The sequence below is a fragment of the Mesoplodon bidens genome (assembly GCF_964165515.1).
Source record: "Mesoplodon bidens genome assembly, chromosome: 6".
NCBI classification, from domain to species: domain Eukaryota; kingdom Metazoa; phylum Chordata; class Mammalia; order Artiodactyla; family Ziphiidae; genus Mesoplodon; species Mesoplodon bidens.
This window is the reverse complement of record NC_138162.1, coordinates 12,056,258-12,074,842: the sequence shown is the minus strand read 5'-3', so window position 1 is coordinate 12,074,842 and position 18,585 is coordinate 12,056,258. Positions and strand designations below refer to the sequence as shown.

Sequence of the window (18,585 nt, the reverse complement as noted above, 5' to 3'; positions counted from 1 at the left end):
GAACTCTGACCTGTGAAACAGTAAACCATACCAAAGAGATTCACTATGTACTCTGGCCACTGAAAATCTAAACAGTGATGTGAAACGAGCAGTTAGATCCACTTCTGCAGAGACAACCCTGAGGAGGTAAGTGTGATGCTCTTCACCTGCCCCAGTCCTCCAGTTCTGCCTGCTCTCAGACTTTTTTCCCCTTTTTTCATTTTACCCAAATATGTGGCAAGTGAAGAGAGGGAAGAGAAAGACATAAGGTATGTATTGTGAACAGCCTGTCTGTTTTGTTGGAGGGGAGAAATTGAAATTCTATAGGAAAATGTCTCCCCCAAAGTTACAATGCCTATTTTTTTTAACTCTGAGAAAGAAAATGAGTGCAGATTTTTTTAAAGAGATCTCTCTTAAACTTAGAAATTCCTGGAACCCAAATGAATCTTGTGCTTTCACCCCATGCAGCTGAAAAGAACTGCATCAAGGCGAGAGGAGCCATCTGGTGTGATCAAACAAATCCTACAGAATTGTATAGCCCAGGTCTCAAATGCTTAGTTATACTGGATCCTCAAAGTTGCCCAGGAATACAAAAAACTGCTAGTGCAGATCAAAAACCTCTGACAGGGACTTCCCCGGTGGCGCAGTGGTTAAGAATCCGCCTGCCAATGCAGGGGACATGGGTTCGATCCCTGGTCCAGGAAAATCCCACATGCTGGGGAGCTACTAAGCCCATGCCACAACTACTGAGCCTGCGCTCTAGAGCCCGCGAGCCACCACTACCGAATCCCGCACACCCTAGAGCCTGCGTGCTGCAACTACTGAGCCCATGTGCTGCAACTACTGAGCCCGCGTGCTGCAACTGCTGAAGCCCGTGCGCCTAGAGACTGTGCTCTGCAACAAGAGAAGCCACTGCAATGAGAAGCCCGCGCACCGCAATGAAGAGTAGCCCCCATTTGCCACAACTAAAGAAAGCCCACGCGCAGCAACAAAAACCCAACGCAGCCAAAAATAAATTAAAAATTAAAAAAAAACCAAAACTTTGACAAAGTCCAAATTAGACAAAATGAGCAAATTATAAGAGATAACAAGTGAGTCAACAGGGCAGTGAGGTTAGGGAAAACGGCAAAGCAAATCTTTCTGCCATTTAAAAGGAGAGGAAGTAACGTGTAAAACATTAGATCCAAGCTGATTCTTTCATCTTACCTGATACTACACAATTATGCTAACATCACCTGATGAGATTCATATTATAAAGAGGTCTTGGGATCCTTTAGTAACCCAACCCCCCTGAATAGAGACTATAACTCTCCTACTCTCCTACAAATTCCATTCTGTAATAACTAGTCTTCTAGTAAGGGTGCAATATTCTAAGAATCTGTTTTCAGGTTCTCTGAACATAAAGTTATAAAGGCAACAGACTAAGCTTAAGGGCATCACTGAAAACTGATAAAATCCCATGTAAGTGCACAAAGCCATGGGGAAAAAGAAGCCTGATATTCTCGATACTTTTAAAGTAATGGAAGGGATGTCTACTGCTACAAGCAAACATTATCTAGTCTTCGGCAATTTCAAATCTAGACAAATCTAGCCTTTGGCAACTTCAATCTTCTTTCATCTCTCTATACTCAAAGAATTTTTAATAATATCTATAATTATAACTATACTTAGAAATGGTTAGTTTTACACTAGAGGGTCAAGAGAACACAGCTTACCAGAATTAACAGAATTATCTTGATACTTCAGAAATCATTTTATAGTTCTACAGTTAATGGTGAACTGTAAAGCTGTTAAAGAAATTAAGCCATTTAAGATTGGTTCTTCAGAGGTGTTAGAGATACTATATGCAGCCAAAAAAAAAAGTACAGGCATAAACCTAATTATAGATTGGATGCATTTTAATTTTAAACTATGACTCATAAATGTGTCTAGTTTATATCCGTCGGGTATGGTATAGCTGATTTTAGTTACCCCAGAAGACTTTTTACAAAAGGAGTCTATCACTTTTACTTTAAGAAATCCTGAGTCACGTCTGCCAAAACTCGAAATTCTAACATCTCTGGTAAATGTGTCTTTTTCTTCCTTTATCATCAACTTGAAATAAATTAAGACACTGACCAATACTTCTTGCTGCACTGGTATTTCAGGTAGGGGAGTAAGCAATGGAACTTGCTGAATGTCTAGTGATGAAAAAACAGCAACAGGGAGTCATCCCCCCGCCGTTGGTCCAGTTAGGCCACATTGCCTCTAAATTGTCATGATAGGGAGGGGCCAGTTGGTCAAAGGTCTGACACACGGGAAATATCACATGGCAAGTTTCTAGGGACAGGACTGAGAGGCAGTAACAAGCTAATGTGAAAGGATAAAAATATCAAAAAAGAAACCCAGCTCCATCATTACTTCTCAAAACTGAAGGGATTTATCACTCTTTTATATGATGGCATTGCTATGCAGAAATTCTTTTTAACTTCAGAAGAAAGTTAGTTTAAAGCATGATTCCCACATATATAAAATTTTAAATGTTAACAGGATCACAAACCTCCTAGAAAAGAAATTTACTAAAGATTATTTATTTAAAAAAAAATCAGTCCCCCAACTTATATCTCTTACATTATAAAACATTTATACTTAGGCAATTAGACAAAGCATAATTCTTAAAAGGTTATATAGTTATTAGAAGTCAAGAGCGATGTGCAAATGAGTAACTTGACACAATAAGTGAGTAAATTTGAAAATAATACTGTTTTGAACCACATTTAACCCTAAAATCAGACCTAATAACCAAGCCACACAGAATAGGTTGGCTGATACCAATAGCACTGCAATACTAGACAAAGTAAAACAGAACACCAAAACAGTATAAAAATTAAAGTGGATTTAAGACCAACATGATAAGCACAGGTTTTTGAATTAACGTATCTTATATTTCCAATATAAACATTTTTGCAAAATACAGTGATTGTGCAAATAAAGTTGCTTAAAATACTATAAATGGCGTAAAACAAATGAAGACAGGTATTTCTTAAATCCATAAAACAGAATTAACATAGCATTCAAGAGAGTGCTTATGTGAACAAAACAAATATATATTTATATATATACATCTATCTATCTATATATATATATATATACACATGTGTACCTCCGTCCTTCTTCTCCAATTCGTCCCTAATTAGAGGGGAAGTAAGTATCACCTTCAAAGTTAGCGTGGGTTCTTTTGTATTCCGAATTATAATAGATGCCTCATCTACACATTGTTCCACTTGATATTTCTCTTCTGTGAGTTTCTGAAAGTCACAGAGATTTCAAAAATACCCAATTAATTAAAATTTCAAAAAATGAATGATTGCCCCTTAGTTTTTAAATGTTATTAACGATTAGTATTACTGTGCTAAAAGAGCAAATAGTCTTTAACTAGTTCTTTAGTGTAGAGGTAACATTTTTCTCTCCTCGCAACTTACCAGCAAATCCTCTTTCTCCATCCCTCAAATAGCAACCACAATGTCAATCATCTATACAATTATTAAACAACATTTAAAACCATTCTTTCTAATATTTGAAAGGTACCAAAAGCATCATTATATGAGAAAAGGTAAATTATTGTTCTTGAAATTATTACAGAGGACAATTATAGGATAATAAACCCCCAGTTGAGAGAGCATTCCCAGCAGTTTATTATTCTATAATTGTTCCTCTGTACCAGTCCGTGGCCTGTTAAGAACCAGGCCGTACAGCAGGAGGTAAGCGGCAGGCAAGCAAGGGAAGCTTCATCTGCTCCCCCCATCGCTCACATTACTGCCTAAACCATTCCCCTCCATGCACCCCTATGGAAAAACTGTCTTCCACAAAACAGGTCCTTGGTGCCAAAAAAGTTGGGGACCGCTGCTCTAAACCAGTAACTTTTTGATAGGACAGCGTAAACAGGAACTCCTACTTGCTAAGAACTTATAAGATTAGATAGGTTTTTATATAAGATTATGTAGATTTTTAAAGAAAATCAAGTAAGATTGAATGAAAAAGGATCTCTGCACAGTCACTCATCAGCAAAAAAGCTAATATAAACAAGTAACTAACTTCCTAACAACAGGTCTCAGAGATCATTCAAGTGAGATCTTCTTCAGGGCAAGTCATCTGACATCCACAGGGAAATGTACATTGCTTCTTTTAACATACAATTATACACATACAAAAAATAATCACCAGTTAGAATCATATATTAAGTTATATTTAACGTATCATTAAGGTTAATAGTTTAATAAGTTGTGCAGGGCCGTTCTTGGTGGTGAAATTTAGTATCTATTATCTGACATAAATGGCTGAATGGAAACACTCCTGGGTCTCTGCTCATCACTGAGCACTGAAGGAACTCAAAGCCATTTATATAAAAACAGCATTTACCATTAAACATCCCAAAAAAGACAGAAAATAGAAAATTCATTACCTTAATTTTGAACAGAGGAAACCAAGGAAGGGAAAAGCCACACAGTGGCTAGAAAAACCAAAACTAGAATATAGAGAAAAAGCAGAAAACTGCTCACATTCATTTTACCACTATAAGAGCATTAAAGATGTCTCAGAGAAAAAGCAAACTAAATTTTTCTATTTAGTTTGAAATTGAAACTAAATTTCAATGGTCCAGTGATTAAGAATCCACCTTCCAATGCAGGGGATGCAGGTTCGATCCCTGGTCGGGGAACTAAGATCCCACATACCGCGGGGCAACTAAGCCTGCACGCTCTAGAGCCTGCACGCCACAACTAGAGAGTCCGCACACCACAACTACTGAGCCCACGTGCCACAGCTAGAGAGCCCACGTGCTGCAACTACTGAGCCCATGCGCCACAACTAGAGAAGCCCACGTGACACAATGAAGAGTCCGCACACCACAACTAAGACCCGACACAGCCAGATAGATAGATAGATAAAATATTTTAAATGATAAAATTTTAAAAAATAAAAATAAAATAAAAAATAAATATTATAAATAATAAAATAAATAAAAAATATAAAATATATCATGTATATGTCTTTAAAAAAATTACACATGCAGATCACCATAAGACACATCCAAAGTAATAAACATATGGTATGAGTTTTGGGCTAGACTAATTCTAAGTGATTCTGGTTTTGGTCATCCTTCTCCCTTGCTCAAGGAAGTACTAAAATCACCCTAGAAAAGAGTATGTAGAGAAAAGGTATGGTACAGCCCCAATTAATTAAGGTACTTTGATAACTGAAAGTTTTGCTATAATAAGTGCTCAAGAAAAAGATTTTTAATTCACAAGAAAATAAGATCATATCATATCAGAGACTGGTTTTCCAAATAAACACCAAGAAAACAAGGGGGAGGTAGTGATTTTTAAAGGTAAAAATCACATTTAAAATGATTTTCTGAAATATTATTAGTAATAAAACTATGTCTGTCCTTATGTGTACATATGTGGGTGTACATATGTGTGTACATGTATACAATTTAATATAAAATGGGTGTACAATTACATCCCCATTTTATTTGGGTACCTTTACCCAAACACTTATGGTCATGGATCTAACCTATCACACAAAGCAGCCGGTTTCACTGCCGGATAACTCTATTGGCTATGTTAAATTCAAATATGTTTCTTTTTTTTTTTTTCCCAGCAGTTTTAAAAAAAAAAAATTTTTTTTAATACATCTTAATTGGAGTATAATTGCTTCACAATGCTGTATTAGTTTCTGTTGTTTCTTATAATGTCCACCACTGGTCTTAAGAGTTCAGGCCACTTTTACCTTTTCCAAGAAGCTCTTCAAAGATCTAAAGATATTTGTGTCTTTTTTCGGCTTCTCTAGGCTAAAAAGCCCTCCTCTCTTCAACTTTGAAACAGTTTACACAGCCCACACTCTCTCCTGGGTCCCTCCCTTGAACACCTGCTAACTCGACAAGAACATTTTAAAACTGTGGTGCCCAGAAATAAAGACCCTCACTCAGGAGAGAAAATGCAGAGTTCCCACAGTTGTGATCTACACAGAGAAAGTTCTATTAATGCAACTGAAGCTCCAATCTCCTCTATCTTCAATACTCAAGAAATATGACAGATCGTCAGGATAAGAACTTCAGTTTCTTAGTGCAATGGTTCTCAACCCTTTTTCCATCCTGACATACCTGAAAACATGACCACTCTCATAAACAGGACTCACTAAGGGGAACAGAAAAGGGGGTGAGATGGTTGGAAAAGCCTCTATGTCCAACCCTTTGATCACTGCTTTAGCACAGATCTAAGAGTAACAATGTTCACTACAATAAAAGCAGAAATAAAGATTAAATTTTAAAACAATATAAAAAATAATGGAAAAAAGATGAATTTTGTTAACATTCTGATAACAAAAAGTATAGTTATTCAGAAACCCGTTACTGAGCTTTCCATTTCTTAAAGCTTTATTGTACTCCATGTTGCTTACCACTCTCCCTCCCCAAATGATCACATAAGGATTTAAAATAATTTTTTAAAAGAAATGAATTTAACCCTTGAAAGAACAGAAACCTTTCTTCAATCAGAATTGAAAATGGAAAAGCCAAATGTTTGTTCAGTCACTTAGAAAACCTTAAGATCTAAAAATGATAAAATAAAACAGTGCTCCAGGGCTTCCCTGGTGGCGCAGTGGTTGAGAGTCTACCTGCCGATGCAGGGGACGCGGGTTCGTGCCCCGGTCCAGGAAGATCCCACGTGCCGCGGAGCGGCTAAGCCCGTGAGCCATGGCCGCTAAGCCTGTGCATCCGGAGCCTGTGCTCTGTAACGGGAGAGGCCACAACAGTGAGAGGCCTGCGTACCGCAAAAAACAAACAAACAAACAAAAAAAACCAAAACAGTGCTCCAGAAGTTAACACAGGAGAATGTGTCAACAAGTAACACAAATTTGAGTGTCAGGAACGGTAGATTAAAAAATCAGGAAGATGGTTTTGGAGATCAGTTGGTGAATATGAAAGAAAATGATCCAGTAACAAAGCTAATAAAAACAAATTTAGAATTCATATTACTTGGGGGGGGAAAAGTCTCTTTAGAAGAAATACAAATACAGGAAACCAACAACAAAAAAAGAGAGCATTCAACAACTCAACAGTTTGACCTTGTATACTGGTATCTATTTATGTGACATGGATGTAAGGACTAACTGACATGAAATCATCAAAAAGCTATAATCTAATTATACCACAGATAACACATCTGAAATTGAAAGGTGATCATTGTTTCCCAGTTAGTGATGCAAGTAGCCCTTGGAGCAGGCTGGCAGAGCAGGTCCTAAGGTGACCACAGCCCCAGACGAACCAGTTGACTTCAGCCCTGAGGAGCCCTCAGCCTCCAGTAGCATCCTCCAGGAAGCATGCCAACATTAAAATTTTCTAAATGCATCCCAATGTGAAAAAGGTTTGGAAACAAGGAATTAATAGCGACTTTCCATTAACAGAATGAGTGAGTGAAGTTAAATTAACAGTCTTCAATTTAAAAAATTATCATCTATGGAAGTCTCCAGTTGTCTAGGCTCTTTTTGATCTTTCAATTCTTTTCTGCGTTATACCAACCTTTCTAAGAGTTTTACAATGCTGAGAGACCTAGTCTGGAAAACATGAAGACTGTCAGCAAGACATATCTGAAAAATTTAAGACTGTACTTTAAGAGCCATTTGGTAAATATATCCTGAATACTAATCACCAGAAGTTTGCCTTAGATGTGATGGATGAGTCACTGACCCAGAGTAGCAGTATTCCTTTTGTCTGTACCTACCCTTTACTATTACCAATTTCTTATTAAATTTATCAAGGTCACTACCTATTTTTACCTTTTTACAAATTCTCCTAGAGGTACAATTAAACTGTACTCACCTGAATCTGAATAGGAAGATTATCTTTGACTGTATTTAACAGGGTCTCTGTGGGTTTGTCTTTGCACATTAAAACCAGCTCCAAGTCCATATCATCTTTAATCAGCAAGCCTTTTGCAACCAGGCCAATCCTCATTACACCACATAATGTCCGACCACCTTGATCCCTAAAAATAAAAGTCTGAATGATTACTTTCACAACCTATTTCCCAAGCTATAACTTCATCATCACTTGGCTTTCTGGCTATCCATATGAATTGATAAGAGAGAACATAAATCCAAATATCCAAAATTCCACGAAAGTACGTCTCAGATTTAAGGCTCATAAACTATCTACCACAAAGAACCAATAGGGAGAATATTTCAGACTATAGATCTTTCAATACTTTATTAAATCTATATCGCTTAGGAAAATCCAAATATACTGTATCTCCCCCTTAAGTATCTTTTCAATTTTTCTAATTTCCTTCTTCTGTCTTTTAATTAAGTAATTAAAGAACTGTGAGAAACATGAACACCGTGGTAACTAAGAAAGAGCATCAGGGTGGAAATTAAAAGACCTGAAGTCTACTCCTAATGGTGGCTGCTGGCTCAGTATATGTAACTGTAAAATGGCTATCCGCTAGATAAGCCTCAGCTCATCCCTTCCAGCTGTAGCGTTCTAGGAATCCATAAACGTTTCTGGGGAAAGCAGAATAATGTGATAAACGTAAGGAGCTGAGGAACCCAGAGATGATCTGCCAACACAGGCATTCCATACCCACTGGTATAGCTCAAAGGACAAACATTCAAAGAACATCAAGTCATGAATGGTGCGCAAGAATACTGTTAACATCTATCCTTGATTTCAATACCAAAAGTTTCTTAGTGGTTCATTTCCCTCAATCACAAGTGAAAATGTAACTAAACTGAGCGGTCATTCAACAAGCAAGGAACTGTTTGAGTTTGGAAAACATACTAAAGGAGCTCCAAACTCTCCTGCTCCTGAGGCTCACACTGCAGATTAAGTACAAAAGCTGTTTAAAACCTGCTTAAAAGGGAAGAGAAAGGCGACATCTGAGAATAAACTGAGTGCCACAGAGCTCATTAAACCTTACAAAGAGAGCCCTGCATTTGAAAGACAAGGAATGCGAATCTCAGAAAAAGTGATTAATTGCTCAAGTTCACAGAGAGAGTAAAATGGCAAAGCCCGAGATTCAAACTCAAGTTGGTCTGACCGTAACACTCAAGTTCTTTATATAATTACAGCTGCTTCCCAATTTCAGAAAAGAGAGAGGTCAAAATTAGAGAGGTCAAGCAAGGCAACCTGCAAGTGTGACTTCAGCAGAGTCCTGATTTGGTTAAATAGAAAAAAAGGTCACTCTAGCTGGAGGCAAAGAATCAGCAGCGTTGGGCCCAAGTCAGCAGAGTGGGGAATGAACTAGAGAAAGGAGAAGGGAGAGAGGTAAACTGTGGCAGTGGAAACAAGACAGCAAGTTATAAATAACCCAGCCACAGTTCAGTGCCTGACACTCCTTAGAGACTCAGTAAACGTTAAACCAGTGAAAAACTATAAGGGTGGTACAAGTGTAGAAAGAAAGAAAAAGCATTTTGAAGGAAGTGAACCAAGTATGGAATTATTTGATATTAAGAATAGAGTCTCATCTTTATTCTTTTTTCTTCTATATCCCTGTTCTTTCATCTTCTCATTCTCCCAAATCTAGTAACAGTTTTTAAATTCCCCCTCTGTAATCACCCTCGAACCCCTGCCTTCAAACTAGCTTCTTTTCAGGCTCTTACTACCTCTCACCTAGACCACCTCAATAACTTCCTCTCCACTGGCCTTAATAAAACTAACCCCTACCATCTATCTCAGCTACTGTATGTATACAGTATGTTGCAACCAGAACAGTCTTCCAAAAGCACCACATGGATGGAACCTTGCCTGTTATTTTCCTGGTATCCCACTGAACACTTAGACATGAGCATATTGGGAGGCAATTGAGGAGACAGCATGACCTCCTGCTTCGAATCCCAGCTCTGCCACTTACTGTGTGACATTGGACAAATTACAAATTATTTGACTCTTTTGAGCCTGCCTTCTCATTTGTAAAAAAGAAATAATACCTTCCTCAGAGTGGTACTGAGAATGTCATTTAATTAGTGTAAGTAATGAACTTAGCCCAGAGCCTGGCATATATCAATAGCTCAATATTCCTTAAACAGTCCCTATACTTTCACACACCTAGATCTTTGCTGAGATTTATTTCTTCTTCCACTTCCACTGCCTGACAAAACCCTACTCACCCTCTGGACCTACTGCAAACGCTACCTCCTTCATAAAGTTTTTTCTAATCCCCCGAACCAGCATATAGTCTCTCCCTGCTCTGTATTTTCACATTTTTGTCACGGATACGTGAAGTAAAGACGCTAAGAAAACTGGATCGGGAGTCTGACAGGCTTGAATGTGAATCCTGACTCCACCACACACACTCATTCACTGACCTTAAGCAAGTTAAAGTTTGTTAATGATTCTGAGTTCCTGTTTTTTCATAAGCAGTGGAAATCTCTTAAGTAAAATGGGGGTGGAGAAGGGGGATAACAATAATAGAGACTAGCAGGTTTGTTGTAAAATAACGGGAAAGTAATCTGGTACAGTAACTGGCACTCAATAAATGGTAGGTATTCTTAACTAGCCATTATTAGCTTGCTTATTAAATTCTATATCATAATTATGATATACTTGGTCTTACCATGTACAAGACAGCATGACTGAGCAGAGAAACTAAGTCCTAATTCAGTTCTGAATTTTAATAATGAATTTGAATATGACGTATTATAACGTAAGTGACCCAGATACAGGGAACTAATTAAAATTAAGCTAATATTCCTAAAATACAAATAGTGTGAACTTATTCAATTTATTTGACTTGTGAGTCAGCTTGTAAAGAGGTAAAATAACAGCACACAGGTAAAAGCTGCCTAACAGTCTCTGGCAATAGAAGGTGCTTAGTAAATATAAGCTAGCCTTCCCCATCTCTATGCCCTCTGTAGTGCTTAGCATACTTCAGGAGCATAACACGTATCTATGACCAGAACACACCTCTGTTCTTGGACGCCGTTCCTGCTTACGTTTTATATAAAATAAGGACACAATCGTTCTGCACTCCTTGAGTTCTACCACGTGGAAAGAACCATACACAAGTGCTCAACCCCGGAATGTTTCACAAACTGGAAACACTTTACAGAGACAATCAATAGCGTGCACAGAGCACTCCATTCAAAGATCCCAACAAAGCACAGAGTATGTTATCTTTAAAAACCTTGAAAACTCAGTGACCTGATCCAGTTAAGCAAAAGTCTACTGGAGCACTTTCCAAAGGTCTGCTCAGCCTTGACAGCAAACAGAAGATGTATTTAGAAGGCCTGAACTTCACTGAAAAATAAAACTCCACTTAGAAATAGTAAAAATAGCAAATTTTATGTTATATGTATTTTACCACAATTAAAAAAAAGTTTTTAAAAGGGTATAAACACATTCCAACGTGCAATTTAAATATGTAATGTGGTAACTCCCTGGCAGTCCAGTGGTTAGGACTCAGCATGTTCACTGCCATGGCCAGAGTTCAATCCCTGGTCCACGAACTAAGACCACGAAAATCATACAGCGTGGCCAATCAGTCAATCAATAAATAAGGAATGCATGACTATTTAACTTGCACAGGGACTGGGATTTAACTTGCACTGGGACTGGACTAGATTACTGGATGATACTACTAATTACCATGAACCCCCAAATTTGACAGTATCTTTTTTAAAGCCATCATATGCAAGAAAAAGTGAATTACTGCCAAGAAACTTCTAGCTGACAAGTCCCTGACCAGATACAATGTATATATTACCTGTAAAAAGCTAACAAAGTCAAGAAAATACATTCTTCAGCTAAACACTGATACTGATTTTCTTTCATCTGAAGATGGAAAGGTTACACTATCATTCAGTTAAAGATATCAATTTATTACTACTTTCCCACTATTATCTACTTATCACAGATTTAAAATTGAAAGCCTGAGAAAAAATTCTGTAACTTCTATCCTCAATTTACCAGTTGCAGCCAAAGTAATGTTCTTAATCCTATTAATACAATAGAGTCAAACGAGCTACATTTTTCGAAGTAAACCATACAATTATTCCAATCATAGTGACATTGCTCAAAACAATAACTCTAAGCTTAGCAAGGTAAAAAGTTTCCTAGTTATCATTCAGCTTCATCTCATTAATCTCCTACTGTTGTTGCAGCACTGGGAATACTGTGCTATAACTGTTGAAGGATCTGGCTCCCATTAGGCCTTCATTCATTCCACAAATACCCAATGAGCATTTACTATACGCAAGATACTGTACTGGATCCTGGAAATCAACAAGGCAGATACAGTCATAAAAACCTTTAGAGTATATTCTCCTGCACTCTCTCTTTCTACACCAGGATTTTTAAATACCTGACAAAAATGACATTCTGTGATTTTCCCAGAGACCAAAAACACTACTATTTATTTCTGAATTTAGGAGGCTGAACCAACAGATGAAAAAGATGACATAGCATAACCTCCAAAAAAGAGAAGTTTTTTTAAAAGGGCTTGGTGCTTGCTCCCTCAAAAGGCATCCTGAACAGGTCTATCTTCTTTTTCTGGTCTAATCATTATTCCTTTCTTGCTTTCCCTGCAAATTTAACTCAGAAAAATTCCACATTTACTTCCCTGTTTACAGTCATATAAATGGGAGAACCCAAAGAACACCAAATAGCAAATGTAACCCAGTGGGACGGAACCCTGGGCATTACAGGACAGCACTACAAATGTCAGGTCACACTCACTTGGAATAGGAGTCTACAGCCTCATCCTTCTTCACTTCTGTCTCACCCTCTGCTTTTGTGCCTTTATTTGTTTCATCCAGCCAATCCGAGACATGTTTAAGAGCACACTCAACAGTAGACACCATATTCTGAACAGCTTCAAGTTCCTCCGGAGATGGATAAATTGTTGAATGTTTCACCATAACATGGCGATCATCATTGGCAAAAGATCTAATAGATCTCTGTCAGAAAATGAAAGGAAACTATTACTTCAATAAAAGAAATGTTACCTGAAAAGGATGACTTACAAATATATTTAAGTCAAGTCATAGCATTAATTGTCAAACTGTTGTGAAACAGTTAACACTGAGACAATGAAAAACTGCTGAAGAAAGGAAGTAAAACCCCATCCTGCCAAACTCCACACCAGAAAATTAGAGATCTTTCATTCATATTTTGGAAGAGTTCACCCAAGTTACATTCAGTATTATGTATATGCCACATTTTAGCTCAATCTATGTGTTTTCAATACCATGACAAAAAAGGTCATCCATATCACACATCATCTGCAAGAAACAAGATACTTCCTGCTTCGACAGAGTATTTAGAAATGCATATGGGTGACTCATGATACCCAGTCACTCCTTTCCAAACTCCTAGACACTTCTGCATCTAGAAAAATTGAGATTTTGTAATATAGTAATAACACAAAATACAAAGTTATATGTGAACAAGATAGTAAAACTATGGACCACATTAGAATATTATTTATTATTTGGCGTTCAAACTTTGGTGGGAAGCTTTAATTTTTTAAATAGATTAGTAGGAGATATTCCAAATTCCAGAATGGGGAAAATAAATATTGCAAAATAATTAATTTTCCAAACTAATTTACAAATGTATTCACATTCTCAATCAAAATCCCCTCAAGATAGATTTACTTTAATACTCAACAAAAATAATTTTAAAGCTCATTTTGGGTGGGGGGAGGGAAGTCATAAGTGTATCAAGAACTATTCTACAAAGGTGGATGGGTGGTACTATTATGCTAAAATAAAATATCAAAAATGTTAAAAGCAATAATTAAAATGACATGCTGGCCCAAAAATCAGTGGAACAGATTACAGCCTAGAAACAGAATGAATTTCATGAAAATTTAATAGAGTAGATCCTTCACACTCATGAGTCACACATCCAAAAACCTTTGAATATTTCCAAATTTACAAATACCATAAAGACACTTGTACCAGTACAGGGCAAAATGAACAAGGAAAACTTAGTGAGTTTCCATAAAGCCAAAAGTATTTGACTTGAAGGGTGGCTACAGTGCCCTAACTTACATGAAATTATGTATGCTAGCAGACAGTAAATATTTTGTTTTAAAGTCTTTACTGCAAAATAATATATTTGCAATGCTTTATCAGTCTTGTCTCTTTTGTTTTTGTTTCAATGTCAATGTTTTAAAATCAGATTAATTTGGACACTAGTAAATTAATACTACAGTATCATTGTCACCTACAAAATGAAGCAAGCTATAACTAAAAAGGTAAGTAATCCTTTGAAACCCTCAATTATTACATAATAAAAGTTACTAAAATCAATCATGAAGCTTTCTTTTTTTCTCGATAAAAGCCATCTCTGTCTAGATTTCTTTCTTGCTCTCAAAGTCCATGACCAGTTTTCCAACTGGAGAAGTCTTCTGCTACAAAGAAAAAAACTTTTTAACCACTTCATGAGATTTACTTATATATCCCAAAGTAAGTTAACAAGAAAACAAAAGAGCCATGTAACAAATTGGAGATGCTAGGTTGTTCTAGGGATTATAACTTATTGATAGTTAACTTGCTCTTTAAAAAAAAAAATTCCACTAATATTTTAGTTCTGGATGGTGGGGGAAAAATGTTAACTTGAGATTTTCTCTGTCATTTAGTTTTATGATGAGTTACTAAGTTACTAAATTAAGTTACTCAGTCCTGCACACTGGCCACACCTTAGGAAAATTACATACTGCTACCTAACACAAACCTTTGGCCTTTCTCTCACAAAAAACATAAAACTGCCAATGTTAAATCCAAGAATCTACTGGATGTGATAGGACAAGCATCATGAAACAGTGATGAAAGAACTGAATGAATGGTATTACCACCCCCAAAAAATAAAGCTACCTTATTTACCCAAATAAACTCCATATTGATTTTAAGTATTAAAAAATTAATTGGAAGAACTATGCAGAAACAGAAAGTTTTCTTTCAAACCTGAGATCTAAGGCAAAGGAACAGGAGAAACTGGAAAACACCTACTGACCAATTAAACTACGTAAACACAAAACTTCTACACCAGACATCTAAAGCTACATTTAAAATGAATAAACTAGGAAAGGAATTTTCATCAACTATGACAAGCAATACATATAAAGCATTTCTTTAAGTTCTAAGAATATCAAGACTATAGTAGATAAATAAGCTGAAAAGGCAAATAATTCATATGGGAAGAAACACAAGTTACAGTGTCATTTTTCACATCTCACCATAAACGTAAATGACAGAGAAAATCCCAAGTTAACATTTTTCCCCACCATCCAGAACTAAAATATTAGTAGAATTCCTTCTTTAAAGAGTAAGTCAACTGGGCTTCCCTGGTGGCGCAGTGGTTGAGAATCTGCTTGCCAACGCAGAGGACATGGGTTTGAGCCCTGGTCTGGGAAGAGCCCACATGCCGAGGAGCAACTAGGCCTGTGAGCCACAAATACTGAGCCTGCGTGTCTGGAGCCTTGCTCCGCAACAAGAGAGGCCGCGACAGTGAGAAGCTCGCGCACCGCGATGAAGAGTGGCCCCTGCTCGCCGCAACTAGAAAGCCCTCACACAGAAACGAAGACCCAACACACCCAAAAATAAATAAATAAATTTATTTAAAAAAAAAAAAAAAAAAAGAGTAAGTCAACTAAGTTATAACCTCTAAAACAAATTTTTTAAAAATCAAATCTCATTTAAAGAAATACCATCAGACTTGCTAAACAACATATTTCAAACATACTGATGATTAGTATTTTTGTGCTTTTTCCCTCACTTACAACATCTTTTTTAAGCCTTTTCTCACTTATGGAAAAATTCACACAGCATCCTCCAGAACCAAAATACGAGGAGAAAAATATTCAGCACATTTTACCAATTAAAAAGTTAGGCACCAGATGTTATGACCTCATCTAACGTCTCAAATTCAATTTAAGTATTAACTTTCCACAAAAAGCAAGGTTTCCATGATATTCAGTTCAGTGCCCCCAATACACTCAACACCTGACCCTATTATTTTAAAATTAAAAGCATGTGAAAAAAGGTGTCTTTTTGAGTTAAATACTCACACATTTTATAAACTCCAAACCCTTCATACCATTACTTAAAGGACTGGTTCAGGATTTTTAATTTCCATGGGAAAAAAACTGAGTTTCAGGTAGCAAGCTAGAGAAAAATTACATAATTTCAAGTTCAAGGTCACCTTAGCCATTTGTATCAGTTTGCTAATGCCAGTTTTATTAGAAAATATTATTTATGAGCATTTCTTCCTTTGTATTTAATAATTTACGGCCTGCAGGCTCATGGGGCTCCATCTTGTGGTTTAAAGGGCTCGTAATAAATCTGAACTCACTTGCTTTGCTTAAATAGTAGAATGCCATCTTTAGCTGATACACTGGAGCAAAAAATTACCACCACTGTTTTTCACTTGCCCTCACTGTTAACAGTTCCAACTTTAAGCAACTGAAATCTCTGGTAACTAAATTAAGGAAACATAAATAATAACCTACCATGGTTTTCTACAGTATTTTAGCTTCTTCTTCCGATCCTTTTCCCTCTTTCTTGTCGTCTTCACTAGACACTGTTTTCTGTGACAGTACCTCCTCATAAGCCTGAGTCCCCTGACAGCTCAGAGTCAATATGGCAAAGGTGTTTGAAGACTTGTTCTCTAGAATACACCTGCAAGAGAAAAAGAAAAACAACGTTTCAAAAATGCTTATTTACAATTAGTTTCATATCAGAGTGCAGAACCCATAAACATGTTATTGACTAAAATGAAACAATCTTTATAGAGGAAAATTACTTCATTTTAAACAAAAACTAATACATCCTTTGAAGGCCTGGGCCCAAGAGCCTAAGATACTGCCAGAAAAATAAGCCTCCTGGTAGCCACAATGTGGCAGCTGGCTGACTTGCACTCAATGAGATGAATACGTTAACAGACACAGATTCATTAAAGAAGTACAACCTGAAAAAGTAATACTACTACTGGTGGCAAAAATGTTGCAATTAACCATGAGATTTTCAACAGAAATTGGCATTAGTCAGATCTATCTGAAAAGTAGATAAGACACCTGAAAATATAACACTGTTGACCGTAACCATGAAGCTTTTCCATTTGATACTGCCATCAGATTTACAGCAAATGTTGGAACCATGTTTCATCTTTAATCACTTTAGCCCTAAAATTCAGAATGCTTTTTTGGCTCTGCTCCCCTAACCCCTAAGAGACCCTACTTCCCTCTCAACCTATATGCACTGTTATGCCAGGCTCCTGAATATTCACTAAATCCTGATTTCATTACCCATGGATGACTCTCACCAGAATCCCACAGTATATTTCCACCCAGAGGCCTAAACACCATTCTATTACCCCTTTGTTTCACCTTTATAAGATTTTATTCCAGATAAGGTAAAAAATAAGCTTTTCTGAGCACTGAAGTCCTTATATAAGCCCAGTGGTAAAAAACAAAAAAACTAGAGAGAGACCATTAAAATAGAACATATGCCTTACATGGTTATCAGGAGTAACACACACCACAGATATGTAAACACCCACAAAGAAAGAGCTCCCTCTTCATCTCAGTATCTTTCCCTCAAATTTTCCCTTAAATAATGAAACACCCTTTTACTTTTATCTACAATAATTTCCTATCAGTTGCTCTCTTAAAGAAAAAAATCCTTTTTGGATTCTTGGGACCAGGAAAGTTAAAGGTGACATTTAACTCTCCCCAATACTACAAATGAAAAAACAGACCCACATTTATAGTCAAATAATACTCAGTTCTGACCTACATGCAACACTATTCATATCTTATAACCAACTTCCCTGACTCTGACTTACAAAATCCACCTGAAATAAGCTAGTGAAGATTGATTTTTTTAAAATTATGTAACAACTAATAGATAGAACTTACTTTGATTACTACACATATCAAATCAAGGTAAGGAGGGAACACATAATGCTGCAATTCATAGGGTCCTTTTATACAACAAAGTTAAGAAACAAACTAAAACATGATCCTATGGTAAGAGATATCTCAAAGATCCTCCTATTACTAAAATTATACCTTTTGTATAAAGATTGCACTATACGGGCTTCCCTGGTGGCGCAGTGGTTGAGAGTCCGCCTGCCGATGCAGGGGACACAGGTTCGCGCCCCGGTCTGGGAGGAGCCCACATGCCACGGAGCGGCTAGGCCCGTGAGCCATTGCCGCTAAGCCTGCACGTCCGGAGCCTGTGCTATGCAACAGGAGAGGCCACAACAGTGGGAGGCCCGCATACCGCAAAAAAAAAAAAAAAAAAAAAGATTGCACTATACAATTTAGAGTCTTTGGCACTTCCCATTCCCAACCCTACTCCATTCTAGAAGATTCAACCATTCAGTACTTAGCTGTGAATCCTGCAGCCAAAGATTGCTGCACTGATGAGAACTGAACTGAACTGCTCACAGGTGAGAACTGAAAACAAAGTCCACAAGCTGCTCACTATAAAAAGGTAAAACCAGTAAGTCAAACATATTAAGAAAGTTGACTGAAAGCAGAAAAAGAGGGAAGAATGTTAAGTAAAAGCTGATGTAGTGGAGAAACTGTGGATCACCAAGAGCACTTTTCAGTCATCAGTATGGAG

General features: G+C 37.0%; 1 protein-coding gene across 5 annotated transcripts in view; it reads right to left on the bottom strand.

The window, feature by feature from the left end:
• STRBP (spermatid perinuclear RNA binding protein) overlaps window positions 1-16,559 on the bottom strand; it is a 69,141-nt gene extending 52,582 nt beyond the window's left edge. For 4 of the 5 annotated variants that reach the window (XM_081236297.1, XM_081236294.1, XM_081236293.1 and 1 more), the window contains exons 1-4: window positions 16,467-16,559; window positions 12,689-12,909; window positions 7,838-8,003; window positions 3,122-3,266 (exon numbers count right to left, since the gene is read on the bottom strand). In XM_081236297.1, coding sequence (XP_081092423.1) covers window positions 3,122-3,266; window positions 7,838-8,003; window positions 12,689-12,909; window positions 16,467-16,469 — 535 coding nt within the window. In that variant the 5' untranslated portion in view covers window positions 16,470-16,559. Of the gene's footprint in view, window positions 1-3,121; window positions 3,267-7,837; window positions 8,004-12,688; window positions 12,910-16,466 lie in introns of those variants that run through there. The other variant, XM_081236296.1, reaches the window with a different exon arrangement.
• Between the last annotated feature and the right edge of the window lie 2,026 nt (window positions 16,560-18,585).